The sequence below is a fragment of the Eleginops maclovinus genome, chromosome 23 (assembly GCF_036324505.1).
Source record: "Eleginops maclovinus isolate JMC-PN-2008 ecotype Puerto Natales chromosome 23, JC_Emac_rtc_rv5, whole genome shotgun sequence".
NCBI lineage: Eukaryota > Metazoa > Chordata > Actinopteri > Perciformes > Eleginopidae > Eleginops > Eleginops maclovinus.
The window spans coordinates 11,809,247-11,827,280 of NC_086371.1; the positions used below are offsets into that span (position 1 = coordinate 11,809,247).

The 18,034-nt window shown below is 39.2% G+C and overlaps 1 protein-coding gene across 6 annotated transcripts in view; it reads right to left on the minus strand.

Moving 5' to 3' along the window:
* Positions 1-1,992: 1,992 nt before the first annotated feature.
* pmt (phosphoethanolamine methyltransferase) overlaps positions 1,993-18,034 on the minus strand; it is a 39,776-nt gene continuing 23,734 nt past the window's right edge. For 2 of the 6 annotated variants that reach the window (XM_063876519.1, XM_063876522.1), the window contains exons 2-13: positions 16,900-16,948; positions 10,470-10,641; positions 10,087-10,242; positions 7,251-7,387; positions 6,235-6,386; positions 4,772-4,960; positions 4,116-4,205; positions 3,906-3,995; positions 3,663-3,785; positions 3,319-3,450; positions 2,361-2,477; positions 1,993-2,261 (exon numbers count right to left, since the gene is read on the minus strand). In XM_063876519.1, the coding sequence (XP_063732589.1) occupies positions 2,151-2,261; positions 2,361-2,477; positions 3,319-3,450; positions 3,663-3,785; positions 3,906-3,995; positions 4,116-4,205; positions 4,772-4,960; positions 6,235-6,386; positions 7,251-7,387; positions 10,087-10,242; positions 10,470-10,641; positions 16,900-16,948 (1,518 nt within the window). In that variant the 3' untranslated portion in view covers positions 1,993-2,150. Of the gene's footprint in view, positions 2,262-2,360; positions 2,478-3,318; positions 3,451-3,662; positions 3,786-3,905; positions 3,996-4,115; positions 4,206-4,771; positions 4,961-6,234; positions 6,387-7,250; positions 7,388-10,086; positions 10,243-10,469; positions 10,642-11,525; positions 11,724-11,856; positions 12,101-12,196; positions 12,349-16,899; positions 16,949-17,069; positions 17,114-18,034 lie in introns of those variants that run through there. The other 4 variants (XM_063876520.1, XM_063876524.1, XM_063876521.1 and 1 more) reach the window with 4 other exon arrangements.

The following is an 18,034-nucleotide window of genomic DNA, read 5'->3' on the forward strand; positions in this document are numbered from 1 at the left end:
ACTGCAAAATCCCCGCTGCGGGACTAATAAAGGATTTCTAATTCAAATGATATTACGATCTCCACATGTGCATCTTTTATATCATACTGACAGCTGCAGGGCTGTCCCCATGACTGAAAATTGCCTTAGCTTTCAACAAACCACTAATATTAAGTTAATAGGAGTTCAACAGTTTTATTTTTGATCAGCATCCATTGACCCAAATACTGCATATGAAACTGCACCACTTAAGAAGGCACACTTGGTCATTTGTGAAATGTTTCAGAGGAGCCTTACTTGTCAATCATGCTGATGGAGGGTAAACATCCAGCTGCCTGAACTCATCTGTGCTCATGTGAGCTGTGACTGTAGACACTCAACAAACATAACAACAGTCTGGGTGTTGTTTTATTTACCTCTTGCTGCTGTAACTTAACTGTTTTTAGCCCCATCCCTCAAACCAAAAGCAAACCTTCACAAAGGGTAAATAAATTCACTGTATATTATATAAGAATATGAAATATCGCACCTTTTGGATTCAAATTATAATGTATAATCAAAATAATGTAAGTACACCCTTTTATAGAGCAATGAACTTCTAGTTCATACAAATAGTTGGACATTGGGTTTTTGAATCTTAAAAGATGCTTAAATATCCTAAATAAATCAATCATAAAAAATAACAAAACTATATATTATATAAATGTACTTATTTTTTAAAAGTTGTTATCTATCTAATGTATTTTAGTTTGAACTGTATCCCATTGGTTTATGTATGCCCTTTTACCAAATAATTTCTTTCTTACTTTTGTCGTAATGTCTGCTCAATGCCCAAGACTTAAACGGTAAGAGAAAAACTTGCCATTGAATTCTGGCAACATGGTGGCCAAAATGTTAGACATTGTTATGTTAACAAACACAACAGGCAATACGAGGAAAACAAAGATTATCAAGTTCGTTGCTACATATCACACAATATGTCAATGATATTAAGATGGTCAAGTTAACGTCCATATGTATTATAAAATAGCAATTGATGAATAGTTATCGTGACAGGACTATCTGTCTATTTATAACTAACCTATGACCTGAGATGATGGTGAATTACTTGGTAGTGAATTGAAAAGGGGTGTCTTTTATTCCTTTCAAATCATTTGGGAGAGAAAAAATGTGGTATATTTTCTTTCAAAAGTTGTGTCGATCAACTGGTGAAGCCTAGTAGGAAGCAGACAGGCTGACACCTCATGCGCTCATTGTGTTGTTCAACAGTTTATTCCGGTCTAACAGGACATGTCATGTTGAGCACCCTGCCTGACCAGAAAACGATTCTATCGCTGTATGCAAGCCTCCTTCACACAGCGGTTAACTCATTGTTTGTGAGTCATGAAGCCCCTATTTGTATTACGAGCAACAAGTTCTGAATCTTTTGACCCTATATAGTCCCAGTAATGTTACTGCAACAAAGCCAGTTCACATTCATTATTTCTTATGCTGAGAATGTAGTAGGCTACATTTTCAGTATGTTTAAGGAAGGCTCTAAAGAGGAGAACTAGGTTGTAAACTACTCCGATATAATGGGGGTTTGGGTTACACAATATTATAGCTTTTTTCATTATGAAAATATTATGTGTGTCTATGTCCCTTGATATAAACAAGTTGTGACATAAATTGTATTATCATGTTTTAAGTAGGCAAAATAAATGTTATTAACAAATATACAATAAAATATACTGTATAGGTTTAGCTCCAGAAAAAATTAAGAGACCACTACAGCATTCTCAGTTTCTCTGGTTTAACTATAAAACGTATATACTAAAGGGTATGTCTTTGAGTTAAATTATTATTTATCTTTTTTATTGTATTCTATAAACCATTGACAACATTTCTCTGTGTTGGAATTCAATAGAGATTGAGATTTAAGAAAAAAATTGGAGTGGTCTCTTAATTTTTTCCGGGGCTGTTTACAGTATATATATTTTTAACTGCTCAATAAGCACACGGTTTAACAAACACTGCATGTTTTTCTTACTCTCATAATTTAATTGTTAAAAGCTTTCTTTTCTAAATGGACAGCAATACACCAAAGACAAAGTCATAGTCAAAAAGTAAATAGGGAAACAAACATTTCTTTTTTTCCCTTTTATTATCTTATCATTTCTTAGTGCAATCACTCAATCCTTTGTTGCATAAAAGAGTCCCCATCGTTGGTCTCCGCTGTTGGAACGTTCTAGTTTTTCTCTCCATCCGTTGACTATTGCCAAATAATCCTCCTCAGAAAATTCCTGCAGGGGACAGAGACAGACATGATGAGAATTCAGAGGATTAAGAGAGGAATTTCGGTTCAGTGGATTACATTAGGTTGTAAGGTTGTGCATGCTAACCTGAATGAATTCGTCTCTGATGAGCTCTACTCGCTGCAGCTCTGTCTTGATCACCTGTATGAACTGAGCTGTGCGGTCTTCAGAGCGCACGTTGCAGAAACCAGCTTCCTGAATGAACTAAAAGTAAAAGTACAAAAAAAGGGTAAAGCTTAGTGGGGACGGCACAAACAGCTGATGGACCATAGCAATACATTAGCGACATATCAACAGAGTGAACATTCGAATCAATTGTGTACTTGGGCCATCTGTGAAGAAAACTTTGACTTGTACGTCCTTACTCTGTCTGTTGTGCAAAAAACATTTTAATAAGAGGCTTTTCCAGGGGCTTGGCAAAAATGATATAGGAATTTTACGTATGCAACCTTCAATAGCTAAAGAGCTTATCTTGTTTCATGTACACAAACCAACGTTAAACAGTGAAAGGAAAATTCTCTTTTGCTTGTGTTTTAAATCATTGGCTAGGATTAGTTTTTTTTTATCATTAAGGGCATTTCAAGCATTTAATAGACAGCCCACAGCACCAAGGTGACAGGAAACTATGAGAACAGGATATGAGAAAATTCTATTTTACGTTTATCTTTCACTAAAGACAACTTGTTCTTTCATGGCCCGAGGGACGAGTTAACGACTTTGACAGCTTTTAGTGCATTTTGCTTACATTACCGAGTTTCCTGCTACATAGTGAGGACTGACGAGCACAACATGTACTGTCAGTGCTATCTGATTGACAGACCTTTGACATGCTTGTATATTCTGCCTAACATTTCTGTTTTCATAATTCTTACAACTTTACAGTCAACATACACTACAGTATTGTTTGATCTGGTGTAATCGGCACACCTAAAGTGCAAATAATCTTATCATATATTGGTTAAGAGGACCAAAGAGTTGGCCTCCCCTTAGGGCAGTGTATAGCTTTTACAAAGTATTATATAATCATGCTTTACTCTATATTTACCTTGCCATACTGTGAGGGTGTGTGCAGGACATAGCCTCTCTGTTTGACGTAGGCCTCGAACACTGGGGTCCAGGGCTTCTCCCCACAGCAGTAATCACTGATAAGCAACTTTCCACCCGGTTTTAACCAGGACTGTACACAAAGAAGACAGAATTAAAAAGAAAGGCAACACAGTTTGACCAAGAACTCACATTAAAGGCACTAGTTTCACTTCAATATACATACTGTATGTGTTTAACGCAAAAATATAGCTTTTATTTACATTTTGCATTTATTTTGAAGCTTTGCCTGATTTTCTCTTTCTCTTACCTCGTAGGTTTTTTATAATATGAGAAAATGCTCACATGGAAGCGTTTGAAGAGGGTCAGTTTGTCGTCGATGTGCAGGATTGTGTCTCTGCTGTAGATCACATCGAAGGAAGCTTCTGGGAACAACCTCTTAGTGGCATCAGCCACCTCAAACTGGACCTGTGATAGAGCCCATGCAATTATTGATAAAAAAACAAACCAACAAACAAACAAACAAACAACACAAATCTATTATATATGTCATTTAAGAAAATAGGATAAAGGAATATTTAGACGCACTGAAGGCAGCTTCTCAGTGATCGCCCTCTCCATGGCAGTGTCCACCATGTTGTCTGAAAGGTCCAAGCCAAGCACTTCCACTCCAAAGTTCTGAGAATAAACATTATCATTGCCATCAATATAGTGCTTTCAATCACTATAATCAATGTACAATCCCTCTATCATAAATATTACTGTCATACTAACTATGCCTGATTCATTGGCTCTTACCTTAGCCATGTAGAAGTCTCCTCCACCAATCCCACAGCCAACATCTAAAACCTTCTGTCCGGGCTTCAGGTTCAGCAGGTCCACAAACTCCTGTCAACACAATAAATTATTCAAAACCGTAAGAGATCAGGGTTATCATTTATAGCAGAAGGGGAACTAGGACTATCCGCTTATAGAGCTGCTGAGATAAACCTCAGTTCTGTGTCTGCTGGAGGTCATCGGTTTGATAGCAAAGAGTTTATTTACAGACCCTCATTTATTTCTGTGAGGTTGCCACAACAGTGCTTTGAGCTCAATGCTAATGTCTAACATGTCTAACATTATCAACTTCAGTCACATTATTAATTTATTTGCAAGGCTTTTCAGTTTAGTTTCTCTTTTCTTGTACTCTTTCAAAAAAGTGCCACTTGATTCCTTGCAGCCTATGTCTCTTTTTCCCTATAACTATCAAAACTGTTGTGCAACACCACTGCTCCTGAGCAATTTACACTTTTGTACAGTTCAGTATTTCTGTCACTGGATGCTACCTCCCTCATCTCATATTTTCACATACTTCATAATGTACCTAATTATATTTGTCTTTTTATCTGGACTGTTTCTGTATCAAAGAACGTAAGGATTTCAGATTATGGTTCTGATTTACAGACGTGTCCTACCTTGGTGGTGCTGGGCCCGCCTGTGCTGACGTAACCAGCCCCGAACATCTTCTCGTAGCGCAGGATGCTGCGGTTGGAGTACTGCTGGTTGTCCAGGAACTGCTGGAAGGTGTTGAATCTGTTCTGGTTGCTTGAGAAGCGGGTAACCTTCTCCAGAAGCCAGCAGATCTGATTTTGGTTGTTTTTCATCTGGAAAAGTGGACCACGTGGAAAGAAAGGATGCATATGGACGCAGGAAGAAGAGGGTTAACTACACATCCTCACAGCTACATCACTCGTGCAGCACATCAAGCCTGCACTTTTGCACAATAACTTTTAAACGTATCAATCAATGTAAATATATCTAACAATCCGGATGCAAAATGTATATATGTTCATTGAAGTCATTAATTCAAATGTTTGTCTTAACAGATACTTACCTGTACATCATTATCCTGTGTGAACCACACTGTTCTGTTTTTCATTCTTATTCTGTTGCTGCTTTAACTACTGAATTTCCCCACGGGGATTAATAAAGGTACATCTAATCTCTCATCTTATCTCACAGCAGTGACGTGCGGTGAAGTTCATGGCTGGTGAGGCACTGACGTCATCACAATCAGATTTCAACCTTAGAGCATCTTATTCATTATTTGAATGGCAGCAGTTAATGGTGTTATGTTTAAAATCCCAAATCAGCAGTCTTCACATATAAAAAACTGTATCACTCAATAAAGCACATGTAATTAAAAACGTTATTGTTTGTTGTTATATTATATCCTTTAATGATGACCTCCTGCTTCGACTGAAAATCCATCTTTGTTTTAGTTTGGATATGCAATCCTCCATTCTAAAAGTAGGGTCAGGCGAGACGAAAAAATAAGCAAACGACTGCACTTGACTTAACTGTAAATTTTAGCTCGCTGTCACTTATTCTGCAGCGCACGAAGAATCACTGGACTCACTAGCACCCACTGCCATGAGGCAGGAGAACTGCGTGCCTCACCTAGTCTCTCTTCGCAGCGGTTTTGCTCAGCACAAGAGACACGTTACAGACATACAGTTGACCAAAAACACTGTATATTATATACACCAGCTAAAGTATGGAAATTAGTTAATATAGCCAGAGTGTTTGAACATTTTAATAGCGACATACAGACAGACAGCAGTTACAGTCTCACTGTGTAGCATGTCAGCAGGTTGGTGCCTCACCGAGCAGCCGTTCTCAGTGTTTGAACGTGAATATGAAAATTCAGCGATTTTGGATCAAAATAATGTAAAACTGGTGAAATTAAAAGGAAAATAACTCTATAATACAAACAACTGGATAAATATGATCATTAAATTTATTTCTTCATTTTACTTTTCATGATGACAGGTGAGGCACGCCTCACCTGCCTCCCCTCACCGCACGTCACTGTCTCACAGTTATGGCCTTCTACTTTATGCCTAAAGTTATAGACGAAAACCCCTAATGACTTTACCTGAACATAGGTCTGAACTTTCTTCTTCAACACAATGTCGAAACCAAACTTTTGGCCGCCCTCTTGTCCCTCCACTCCCACCGATGACACAAGGTGGTTGTATTGTGCCTCAGTGCGGTAGCAGGTGGGGTTGAAGTCCCTCTTGGAGTCACCTTGGGTGAAAGTTAAAAGTTAAAAGAAATCCTATTCCTTATTATATGTATTATATATTGGCTGATGTGGCTGAACATTCATAATCAAATGAAGATTTATACATTGTATTTCAGTTTCTAGATGAAGTTTTTTTTCCCTTTTTTTTTTAAAGATTCAGTTCAGGATCTTGATGGGATTTGCTGAGTCACTTTAGAGCCTGTTGTAAACACACTGTTGTGGCCTCATTACTAGTTTCACTGCACCTTAAGTTGACAATAAGTAGTTTTAAAAAAAAAGAAGAAAAACACAAGTACAGGCGAAACAAAGATAGGTTGCAGCCACAGATGTATACGTTCGAGCAGCGCAGCGGTAAACAACTGTGTCCTGTCCCTTGGTTAAATACATAACCTGCTACTGACCACCTACCAGACTTTTATCTCCATCCAAATTGGACAGACTACACCAATGATCTAAGATGGGTTAACATTTAACTTTAGCTTGTTGCATGTTGTTCTTTGTAAAGAGAGTGCTTTGACTTTGAATAAAGTTGACTTTTTGAGCATATCAATCTATAAGGATCCGGATAAATGTTAATAATCACCTCCTCCTTAACTAGGCTCCACATTTACTGGGTGGAGCTTGGCCTACGGTTATGTCCCTGAAGAACTACATTGCTTTGCGAAACAACCTCAATTCGCTATCAACAAATGATTGAATTCTTTGTTGTATATGTAGTTTGAAAAAGCAATCAGCCAGAAAAGTCCTTTGGTTAAAATATGTACCCCACAGCTGTTGTATAATCACTTTAACTCACAGCCTTGAGTTGTTATTTAATAAGTTCTTAATGAAAGAGGGATTTCGTTGTTGTAATGTTAGCTCAGTACCTGACCGGTGGTTGCAGGATTCTCTGAAGAAGAGAAAGCCACCTGGTTTCAGCCAGCCTAGCATCTTATGCGCAAAGGCCGTAAGCTCCTCGTCAGTCAGGTACATCAGCAGCCAGTTGGAGAAGATGAAGTCAATGCTGAGACAATGAATGGATACAATAAATTCGGATCAAAAGCTATAAATCTTTCAATTCAGTGCAGAGTTTGGGAATATCCTACCTATCAGCTTGCAGCCATTGTCCTGTAAGAATGTATTCGTACTGCGCATCCTCTATTACAGGGACTCCCAAAGTGTGGCGCGCACACACTGCCACCAGGGGGTGCGCGAGATGAAAATTGTAATGGTAGTCTGGTGTAAAAATATTACAGTGTTGTTTTTTAAGTGGGATTTTTCCATAGGTTACAATAAAAAACAGGAGCAATAAACATTTCCTTTGTAATCCCTTTTATTTTAAATAAAAAAACTATAATTTATTAGTTTTTGATAGAAACGTAGAAGAAGACAGCGGCAGGGAAAACTGTCAAGTGGAACGCCTCATGATAAAGTTGTTAGTCATGAAGGAGGAGGGACCAAGAGAGAGTGAGGATTTGGAAGCAACAGAGACGGAGAGAATAGGAACGAATCCGAGAGACGAAAATGAGCGGGAGTCAGGAAATGATGCGCCGGAGGAAACCAAAGAGGAGGGAAGGAGATGGCAAAAAGAGGTGATGAGGGTGAACACCAGACGGGGAAAAAAATAAGGAAATATGATGAAAATTATCCGGGTCTGGGCTTCACTTGGATCGGCGATACAGATTGCCCAAAGCCTCAGTGTTTGTGTTTGTTTTTGAAGGAATGGTACAAGAAGATTTTTTGTTCTGTCGGCTCCTTGCTACCAGAACAACAGGAAAGGAAATCTTCAATTTAATTGACATGTTTATGAGGACCATTGGGATCGACAGGGAGCGCTGTGTGGGAATTTGCATGGGGCAAAATCAATGACAGGGAAGCACACGGGGCTTATAGCTCATATTAGGAGAGTCTATCCATCCATCAGCTGGTTACACTGCAGTGTTCATAGAGAGGCCCTAGCAGCCAAAAACATGCCAGCTGATCTACTTGCAGTGCTGAACAACGCAGTCAAACTGGTGAACTTCATCAAAGCTTGCCCGCTAAATTCAAGAATATTCACACGGTTATGTAATGAGATGGGCAGCGATCACAAATCACTGCTGCTGCACACAGATGTGGCTTGCCTATCTAGCGGACATCTTCTCAGCTCTGAATGAACTTAATCTAAGTCTGCAGGGAGTCAGTGTAACTGTGTTCAACACACAAGACATGATTGAGGCCATGATAAAGAAGCTACGGTTCTGGGCGAGTTGTGTGAGTGGGAACACACACCTGTGTTTCCCTACGCTTCACGAGTTCTTGGGGGGAAATGACCTGGACCTGGGTGAGCATGTGAAAAGTCTCATAATTGAACACCTCAACCAACTCGCAGAGCAGCTACGGAAACACTTCCCATCTATGGACACATCTCGCGCTTGGATTCGCAATCCATTTGAAGTTTCCCTGCCCGTCCCACAGCTGTCATTTCACAAGCAGGAGCAGCTGATCGAGCTGCCATCTGATGGAGCACTGCAGTTACAGTTCAAACGAAAGCCACTTGTGGATTTTTGCACCGAGTCACTGACATCATACACAGTCCTGGCAAAGCAAGCCTTGAGAGTTTTGATGCCCTTCGCCACAACTTCTCTCTGCGAGGCTGGTTTCTCTGCTATGGCAGCAGTTAAAACTAAACATCGGCAAAGACTGGATGCTGTGGAGAAGGATTTGAGGCTTAAACTGTCTTCCATTGTGCCAAACTTCGGAGAGCTTTGTGCCAAGATGCAAGCCCACCCGTCGCATTAATATGGCTAAGTATTTGCCGGTATTGATATTATTGCTACAAATATAGGCCTACTCCCTCTCTCTCTCTCGCTGCAGGCTGAGCGACTTTTGCGCTGCGCTTGAAAAGTTCCAGATGGATCCTCTTTTAATTTAGGCCTATTTTATGTTTCTGAGCCTATGCTCTTTGTTACTTATGTTGTGGATCGTGTGTAATTTTATTGTAGCACTTGAAAAGTTTCAGATTGATCCTCGTTTTTATTTATTGTAGCCTGTTTCTGAGCCCATGCTCTTTAATGTTGTGGATCGTTTGTAACTTCATTGCAATTTAATTCAATGTACTGTCGTTGTAATTTCCATAACCGTTGTGTTATGATGGTGTTGATGTTAGCTCCACGGTCATTTAATATTGCTGCAATTTTTCTTTGTTGCATTATATTGAAACTTTGTTGATGTTGTTATCGTCATGCGTGTTCTGGTTATTTGCGCATGATTAAACATGAGTCTTTATATGGCGATAAAACAAAGCTTTGTTGCGTTTTTGCGCTTTGTCCCGGTTGGGACGTAGAAGGGGCTGCGCCGCAAAAAAAGTTTGGGAACCGCTGCTCTATTAGAACACCTGACTTGTGAGGACATGCCTTGCTAAATACTAATATCAGCAGAGACAAATGAAACTTTTGACTGAAAGATGGCGTTAAATGACAACAAAGGGGATCACTCAAACTATTACAATTTCTACTGAAGGGAGGCATAGATGTCTGTACCAGTTTTCTTTCAACATTTGTAGAGGTATATCCGTCAAGTGATGCCATTAGGCCCATAGAAACTTTTTCCCACTGACTGAACTTGGAAAGACAAAAAGAAGGCCCTTTATTTTGCCACCTCTAAAGCACTGTATAGTTAAACATTGAATATACAAGATGTACATCTCTATCTATGAATATCTATTGATATCTTAACACAAACCTGTTTTGGGGGATATCCAGCTTTGTGACGTCAGCTTGCAGGAACGTAGCGTTACTATGGTGACCATTGTCATGTCTGTTCCTCTCCACAAAGCTTTCCATGAAGTCCACAGCCGTCACATGGCCGGCCTGGGTCAGCAGGTGGCTTGTGTAGCGACTGTAGAGAGACATCAGTATAAATCTCTCTAGCCATCTTCAATAAATGTACATCCATATATTGAGTTTTTATTTTTATGTCCCAACACAACATCAAAAACATAAATCGAGTCACCTGAATTTGAACGTAGCCTTTCTTCACAGGGACATACATTTAATAGAGATCCTGAAAGCCCCGCTCACACACATCCACTTCTACAAACAGCCGTAATGTAGCTCTATGCTCACCCAATGCCAGCTCCCAGCTCCAGCACTCTGGATCCAGTCAGGCAGGGCAGCAGGGACAGGATCTCGGGCAGCTCATGCTGAGTCAGCTCCTTAGCACGAGAGTCCAGCATCATCTCCTCCACTGTGGCGTCCTTCGAGTGCTCCTTCCAAAACTCTGTCATGTTGTTACGAGCTGAGAAGCACACAGGCGATCAGTTTTGGGTGCTCAAAAATGCAGTAGGATACCAATTAAGCGACTCATACAATATTTGTTATTACCAGAGGCTTACAACAAGATAACAAGACTACTCTCGAATATGTGGCAGAGGTCAAAAACTCCTACCTGTGAATCATTGCCTAGTTCAGAACATAAAAACACATAATCAATATGTTTAAGTCATTAATTATACAAGACATAACATGTGCAATAAAACATGTTTTTTTAGCAGAAAGAACAGTCCATCCATGATAAATTAATTCAATATAAATGTGACATTTTTCACAGATGTACGTTAATAGATGACTTAAAATGTTTTCACGACAGATTAACTACCAGTCCGGTTGCAGCAACTAATCTTAAAAAAACTAAAAAATACACTGATGTGGCACGTACAAGGCTAAGCTGTGTATCACTGCAATAATTCAGAAGTGTTGTGTGCTTTTGTCTGTATCACATTGCTTTTATGACTCAACAGGTATAACACTTTTATGTCAAAATTGGTTAACGCAACACATGGTCGCAGTAAATGTGGCAGAAGAAAAACAAAATGCCCCCTCCCAATAAACTGTGGATCATGGTTATTTAACAACTTTGCAGAAAACCTTTAATTTTTAACATGTACCAGCACATAAGACAATAACCAAATAATTTCAGTAAAATAATATAATGTTGCATGAACTACGGCTATATATTTACAGGAGCAACAACAAAACCTGTAGTAACACTTACAAAACAAACTTTCAAATATAAAGTTTATCTTATTTTAAACTTCCATGATGTTTTGTTGCTTTACATTCCCAGACATCCCTTAAATCCTGTTTGATAAGCTGCCAACAAGCACAGTAGTGAGCACTCACCCCCGACCCTCCAGGGAGAAGATGATAACTGAGGTAAAGTACAGTAAATCTCTTCACAGTCTACTACCTGGTTACACACTAAGCACTAGAATCACAGCAGGTTAACATTTGATTAGACAAAAGTGCAAGGCTGATTTGACTTCTGAAAAATTCGGTCAAACCACTGACACATTCCAGCAGGATTACTTCCATTGGCTGAGTGAACAATTTGCAAAAAACAACATGTGGCAGCCTAACCCTAACCCAACACAGCCAAAAGTTGCATCAGGCGTTAAGACACGAAACAATACATTTTTCACGAGTAAAAAGAAAACATATTTATAGCTCTTACCCATCTCCATATTGACCTTGGTGGATTTGAACTTCTTGTAAAATTATTCCTTAAAGCCTATATAGTCTAGCATCAACCAGGTATTATAAGGGGGTTTCTACAGTGTGTGTAACCCGTCTTTGACTGAGGGTTACAGCGCGTGTGGCTGCTCTTTAAATAAAAGCACGCGCGGTGCAGATGGTCGCCAGGTGGGAAACTGGCCATTAGGATGCGCCCAACGTGAGGTCAGGGGAGGAGGGGTGGGGCACATGAACACACACCATAGTGTCACTGGTCTATCAGAGGCACGTGTATGGCCGTCATTCTCCTGACAGAGTGTACACCTAACTAACCCCCATACCATATGTGTGAGTCTTGTCAGCCCCAGCAATGTCAGTGATGTTCTCTCACGATGGAGGTTCCTGTTGGATTTTGAGGTGGTGAGTGTGCGGGTCCCCTCGCCGGCTCGCTCCGGGATCACTGCGCCACAGTTTTAGCTGACGAGCAGGAGCTCTCCCGTGGCATGTGCCAATTGCGCAACATTGCCTCAGTTGAAAGCTTCCGCGCTGTTAAGGTAGAGGGAGGTGTTTGCTGAGCAGCTGAGCAGCCACCCCGAAGAAATCGATCATAATAATCGATAATAAAAGGAGATCTTCTTAGACCCATGTTGAGACGAACAACTGCTGCGGACGTATAGCTACAGGTGCATCATTTAGTGTTGTTTTGTTAAAACATCATTCATGTTTGTTGAAATGAGTGTTACACTAAATGAGGTGATGAGGAAATGCAGTTCTATGAGTGAATGACTTGGTACAGTCTTTATAGAACAGTTATACGTTTTTACCAAGGGGCAACCTCCGGTGCTGAGCAGTGAAACACATACGGAAGTGCCAAAAACTGCAGTTCATCGAATGGCCGCGTGGCCTGGCTCCAAAACAGAGCAATTTACATAGACCCCCCATGTTAAAATGCCAATTTTTACAGCAGAAATAAACATGTTTACAGCGTGGTAGAAAAATTGCTTTTGGTCTCTATAGCTAAGTCCCCTATTCATGACAACTGTGAGGAGGGTGAATTTCTAGATAACTCTCCCGTTTTAATTATATTAAGGCTTAACGTTATGCATAATTAAGGGCGTGGTCGTTTTGATTGACAGGTTAGCGCCATCAGTGGGGGGTGGGGGGGGATTCAGTTTTTTTGCAGTTCACCTGTTAAACTGCACTTTTGCTTCGGCATTTTGTGTGCAATGCGTGGCAGAGCCGCCCACAAGGCAGCCTCTCGGGAATTACGTCACGCAACAAAGTACCATAGAATTCAATTTAAGTCATAGACTGTATATATAGATGGACAGAGTGGCTCCATTCAGCTGTGTTCTATAGAATTGAAGCAACCGAGGCGACGCCATCTTTGAAAATTTGGAGCCAGTTCGAAGTACGCTTGCGCAGTAGAATCTGAAGCATGCGCAGTGAAGAGGAGGTCGCGATCAGACCCGCCCACTCATCGAGTGAAACACGCCCCTTATCGAGTGAAACACGCCCCCTTCTCCGTCCGTTCCCCACCACACACACATTCACATTCGTTCAGTCAGTCATTGTACGACATTCATTTGACTAGGCTATGCCTTTAATAAACTAGCAGAATGCCGAGGTACTCGGTAGCATAACGTTAGCGAAGTTAAACCGCCTTCATAGCGAAAACAGCTGTCATAACGTTAACATTAAATCTCATTAAATGTTACCAAGAACTGTTAATGTTAAAGTTTGAAATCCTTCACGTACACGGCTTCGTCTAAGAACTATCACACCATCGTTACATAAAATAAACTGACAATATACTGACAATGATTAGACTAGTTCTATCTATAAATTAATAATGCATAGTACCGCTGAATGCTGAGGTAAATTAACCTGGTAACGTAACGTAACAGATTGCCAACTAGATCGCTATTCCTGGCACAATGTCAAATAAGATACATAAATAATAACAATAATAACCATCCTTCTACCTAATGTCACTAAGAATAATGTTATTTGTTAATTTCACCTCATGTATTTCACAGAGCACGTCAAACACCCTCATCGCAAAGCCAGCTGTGACAGCTGTCATTAAATATTCAGCCTAGAATATTTAAACGTTAACGTTAACTTTTTTCTCATTAGAAATCTCGATGTTTCGAGCGTCTTCAACATACAAATCTATCTGTTTTTCGTTGGTATATGACCATAATCCTTTCAAGGATGTCCGAAAATCTATAGATTACTGTCAAATTAAGTTAACTTTCTAACGTTAGCGGCTAAGCTATCGCTACCGTCATTTTAATGAGTTCGCTAGCTAATATTAAGTTAATATTCACTTACCGAAAAAACTGCACAGAGCTCCCCTGAGATGGCCTGTTAGTACAATCAACAGCACAACACGACATGACTGTCAATATATAAATGTAAAGTAATAACAGCAAATAAAACAAATATGAGTTGCCTGACAAAAGAACACCACTACAGCCGAGCCTACAGCTACTCTGAATGAAATGAAATGTTGAAGGAGGTTGCAAGCGGCTGCACTGTCAATCAAAGTGTAACCACGCCCCTTTTATATTTATTAAAATAACATTAAAGAAAATAATTTCTCGGGAAAAAGAAAAATGGTGTGATGTGAAGCACCTTGAAAGCTATTTTTTCGAATAAAAAGTTGTGGATGCAAAATTTGTTTTAGGTGAGAAAAGTGACATAGAAAGTTGGTTACTTGCCCATTGAAAATACATGGGAATGGGCGGAGCTACGCATTGTACTGCAGCCAGCCACCAGGGGGCTCTGGACTAGCGCTTGCTTCACTTTTAACGGACGAACCTCTGTCCATCAATATATACAGTCTATGATTTAAGTACACGCTTAAAGGTCCCATGAAAAACAGTGAAAACCGGACGTTTCCATGAATTTTCATCAATCAATAATCATACTTAGCTTATTAAACGTATTAAAAGTAACGTTGTAATCGAGTGTTCCATAGAAACGACTCGTGAACTGAATCATGTGAAAATTAAACGTTAAAGTTACGCTGATTCACAGTAACACTGCATGGCCACATTTCTGGTCAAAATATAGTGTTGCAAATTACGTCTATATTTGAAACAAATATTTTTAAGATAGTGCAGTATAATCTCAATAACAGATAGATTTTTATGTCAAGTTTTGCTGTATAGTTTCAGGTTAATTTACCTTGAGTAAGACGACCGGCAACCGGTCGCAACGAGACGGCAGGGTGTGCTGTTGACTTTTAGCGGGATAGCGCCGCGAGTGGCGAGTAGCATACGTTAGCATGTAGCCATGGAAGCCTTCGCTAGCTTGGTAGCTTCGAGCTAGATGGGCGTGTTTCAGTAGCCACGCCCGCTTCAGCTCCAACCCTATGTCCATATTTGAATTAGCCGGGAGTGGGCGGGAGGTAGACTGAGAAGATGTCGACGGTGGGAGTCGCCCACTTTGAGCTTCATTACGGCTCTTCACAAACATATGAGTGACGTCATAGCTACTACGTCCATTATTTATACAGTATGGTTTTTACGTACATTTGGGTTGCCATGTTGCGAAAAATCTTTCATCAATAGACCAATAGGCCATAAAACCTGCAGATAAATCTATTGAGTTATGAAAAAGGTTAATAAACCATTAACTCTTCAGTTAAAGGTGTTAAAAAAACTAATGTGTATAGTCTAACTTTCTAAGAGCAAGACAATCATATACATAGCGTGATCAAGATGCCTTACATCTAATAACAAAGAAGGATAACCATAAGTTGGTGATTTTCCGCAACCTGGCAACTCAACAGTTATTCCAATGGCTATTACCTATATTTATATCAAAACATGTATTAACCTTTAATAACAGACACATTTGCAATGTATAAATCCCTGAAATAAATAAAATAAATAAAAAATCATATGCTCAGCAGGATACTGAAAGATTTAGGAGTCTGGCAGTGTGATGAAGAACAGAGTGAGATCTCAATGCTTACTGCACAGCTTCCCCTGCTGAAATTAGTGAAGCGTATAGGGTTTATCATACACATTTAGGCTGTCAGCCCTTTCTCTGCAGTGAGTAGGTGGTGTAGCTATAGAAATGTTTTATATATGAAGTGCACATGTTTACTTTGTCAATGTGTTTCTTAACCTGGGGATGCTTGCTGAGAACGATTTGTTGTGTAACTTTTATATTCCTGCCAACCAGCACAAAAGGCCCAAACAACTGAACAGAGTCCGCCTAGAAAGGAGGGTCTTGGTCTGCTTCCAATCAACATTGGTGTGGTTCGATTTTGGTGAGCCAATCGCAAGATATCGAGATAGCATATGAAGCAATATTACGTCATTTCTTTTTTATTTGATGTGGAACAAAGTACCCAAACCACAGGTGTGACCGTGACCTGTGATAGTTTAAATGTGCCATGTGGAATTTTTGACCACAGAGTCCTTTTGGCTTTATCTTTCATGACAGAAAATGTTTGTATTCTAATCCTAAAATTATTTTACGTTTTTCTTTAAGTTTAGCTCATTTGCGTTCTCTAAGTTATTTTTACCAAACTATGTTGAATTGATAACACCTGTTCATGAAGAAGTGCCCATTCATGATATTTTATCATTAGCATTCCTCCAATAATGCTATCAAATCGTTGACAACAGCATAAATTCTTTTAAAAAAAGAAAAGCAAATTGCTAGCTATGGTGAAAATAGGCTGAACAGAATATATAGTCAATTTACCAATACATTTTTCTTAATTATATTTAAGTTATATTCAATATCATATTAAAACTCTTGATGAAAGAGTAAGAGAAAAGGATTTTAGCTCTTGATCAATTTGTAACGTGTGTGTCATTTTGTGGATGAGTTCATGTGTGTGTTTGACTTTTTGCACAGTTCCAACATCACCACATCCAAAGTTCATGGTAACCAAACTGAACAGTTTTTTTTTTGTTGACTTTTAGTTACAGTATGTCCCTATACATGCTCTTATATAAACAACATCAAGTTTATATGGTTCATCTTCAGTGTCGTGAATATGTGCATATATACTCACTGTCCATTTGTTGTTGGTGTTTCCTGAGCTGTGTTCTTCCTGTGTGGAGCTGAATCCGAACCCAGGAAGTAATTTAGGCATTGGTAAAAAAAGAAACACAATAATTAATAGACAGTGTAATATATTAAGATGAGTTAATCTGTGAACTTGGAAACATAATACAATCTCACCATGGTCCATTCAGAAGCTGGTTTAAAAGCTTTAAATTAATAAAACACAAAAAGTGTTTGTTTCATTTAAACATCTACAGCACCATGACAACCGAGCAGCTGCATCTGCTGAGGTCGATTGTGTGAAAATATCCAGAAAAGTTTCCCAAAGGAGTGATGGTGTGATCTTGAACCTAACTCTTGAACAGAAACAACTAAGTAATGTACTGGATGGACAAGTTGTAAGAACTGAAGTATTTCTTGTTTGAAGACGGTCTGATGAGCCTGAGGGCCATCTGAGACGGAGGCTACTCAGTTAGAAAAATACTGCAACCATTTGTTTAAGCAAACAAGCTGGATTAGCAAACATTTGGAAGTGTATTTTCAGGAGTTACAATCACCCAGCACACTGAAGAGCCTGTCAATTATTACACAGTGTCAATATTGACAGTAATTTTGCAAAAGACAAATTCTTTAAAATTGAAAACAAATGTTTGTCCTAAAGGAAAAAAGGACATACCATGGTTTGTGGTCAGGTTTAAAAAAAAAAAAAAAATTGGTTTTATAGGCAAACCTCTATTTGGAAACTGGAGATCAAAAGGTGCAAAAAGAGCGGTGTGTGAAAGCTAGAGCAGGTATTTCAATTAATCGCACTGGTGTACAAAAAACCTCAATGCACAATAACAAGATAGATAGATAGGTACTTTATTGATCCCAATTTGGGAAATGTTTACATTGCAGCAGCTCAATAAAAAATAAAATTGCAATAAAAAACAAATATATAAAATATACATACAAAATTAACTAAAAAATAAACACAGATCTAAGCAGTACTATAAAGTAGGGTATTGTATATACATTAGGTGTTGGAGGAATGGAATATTAAGTAGGATCTAAATATGAAATGAACAGCGTTCAAGTCCAGTAGGGCAATAGAAGCTGTGGATAAGAGCGTTATCTGCCAGCCAGAGGTGAATTGTTATAGA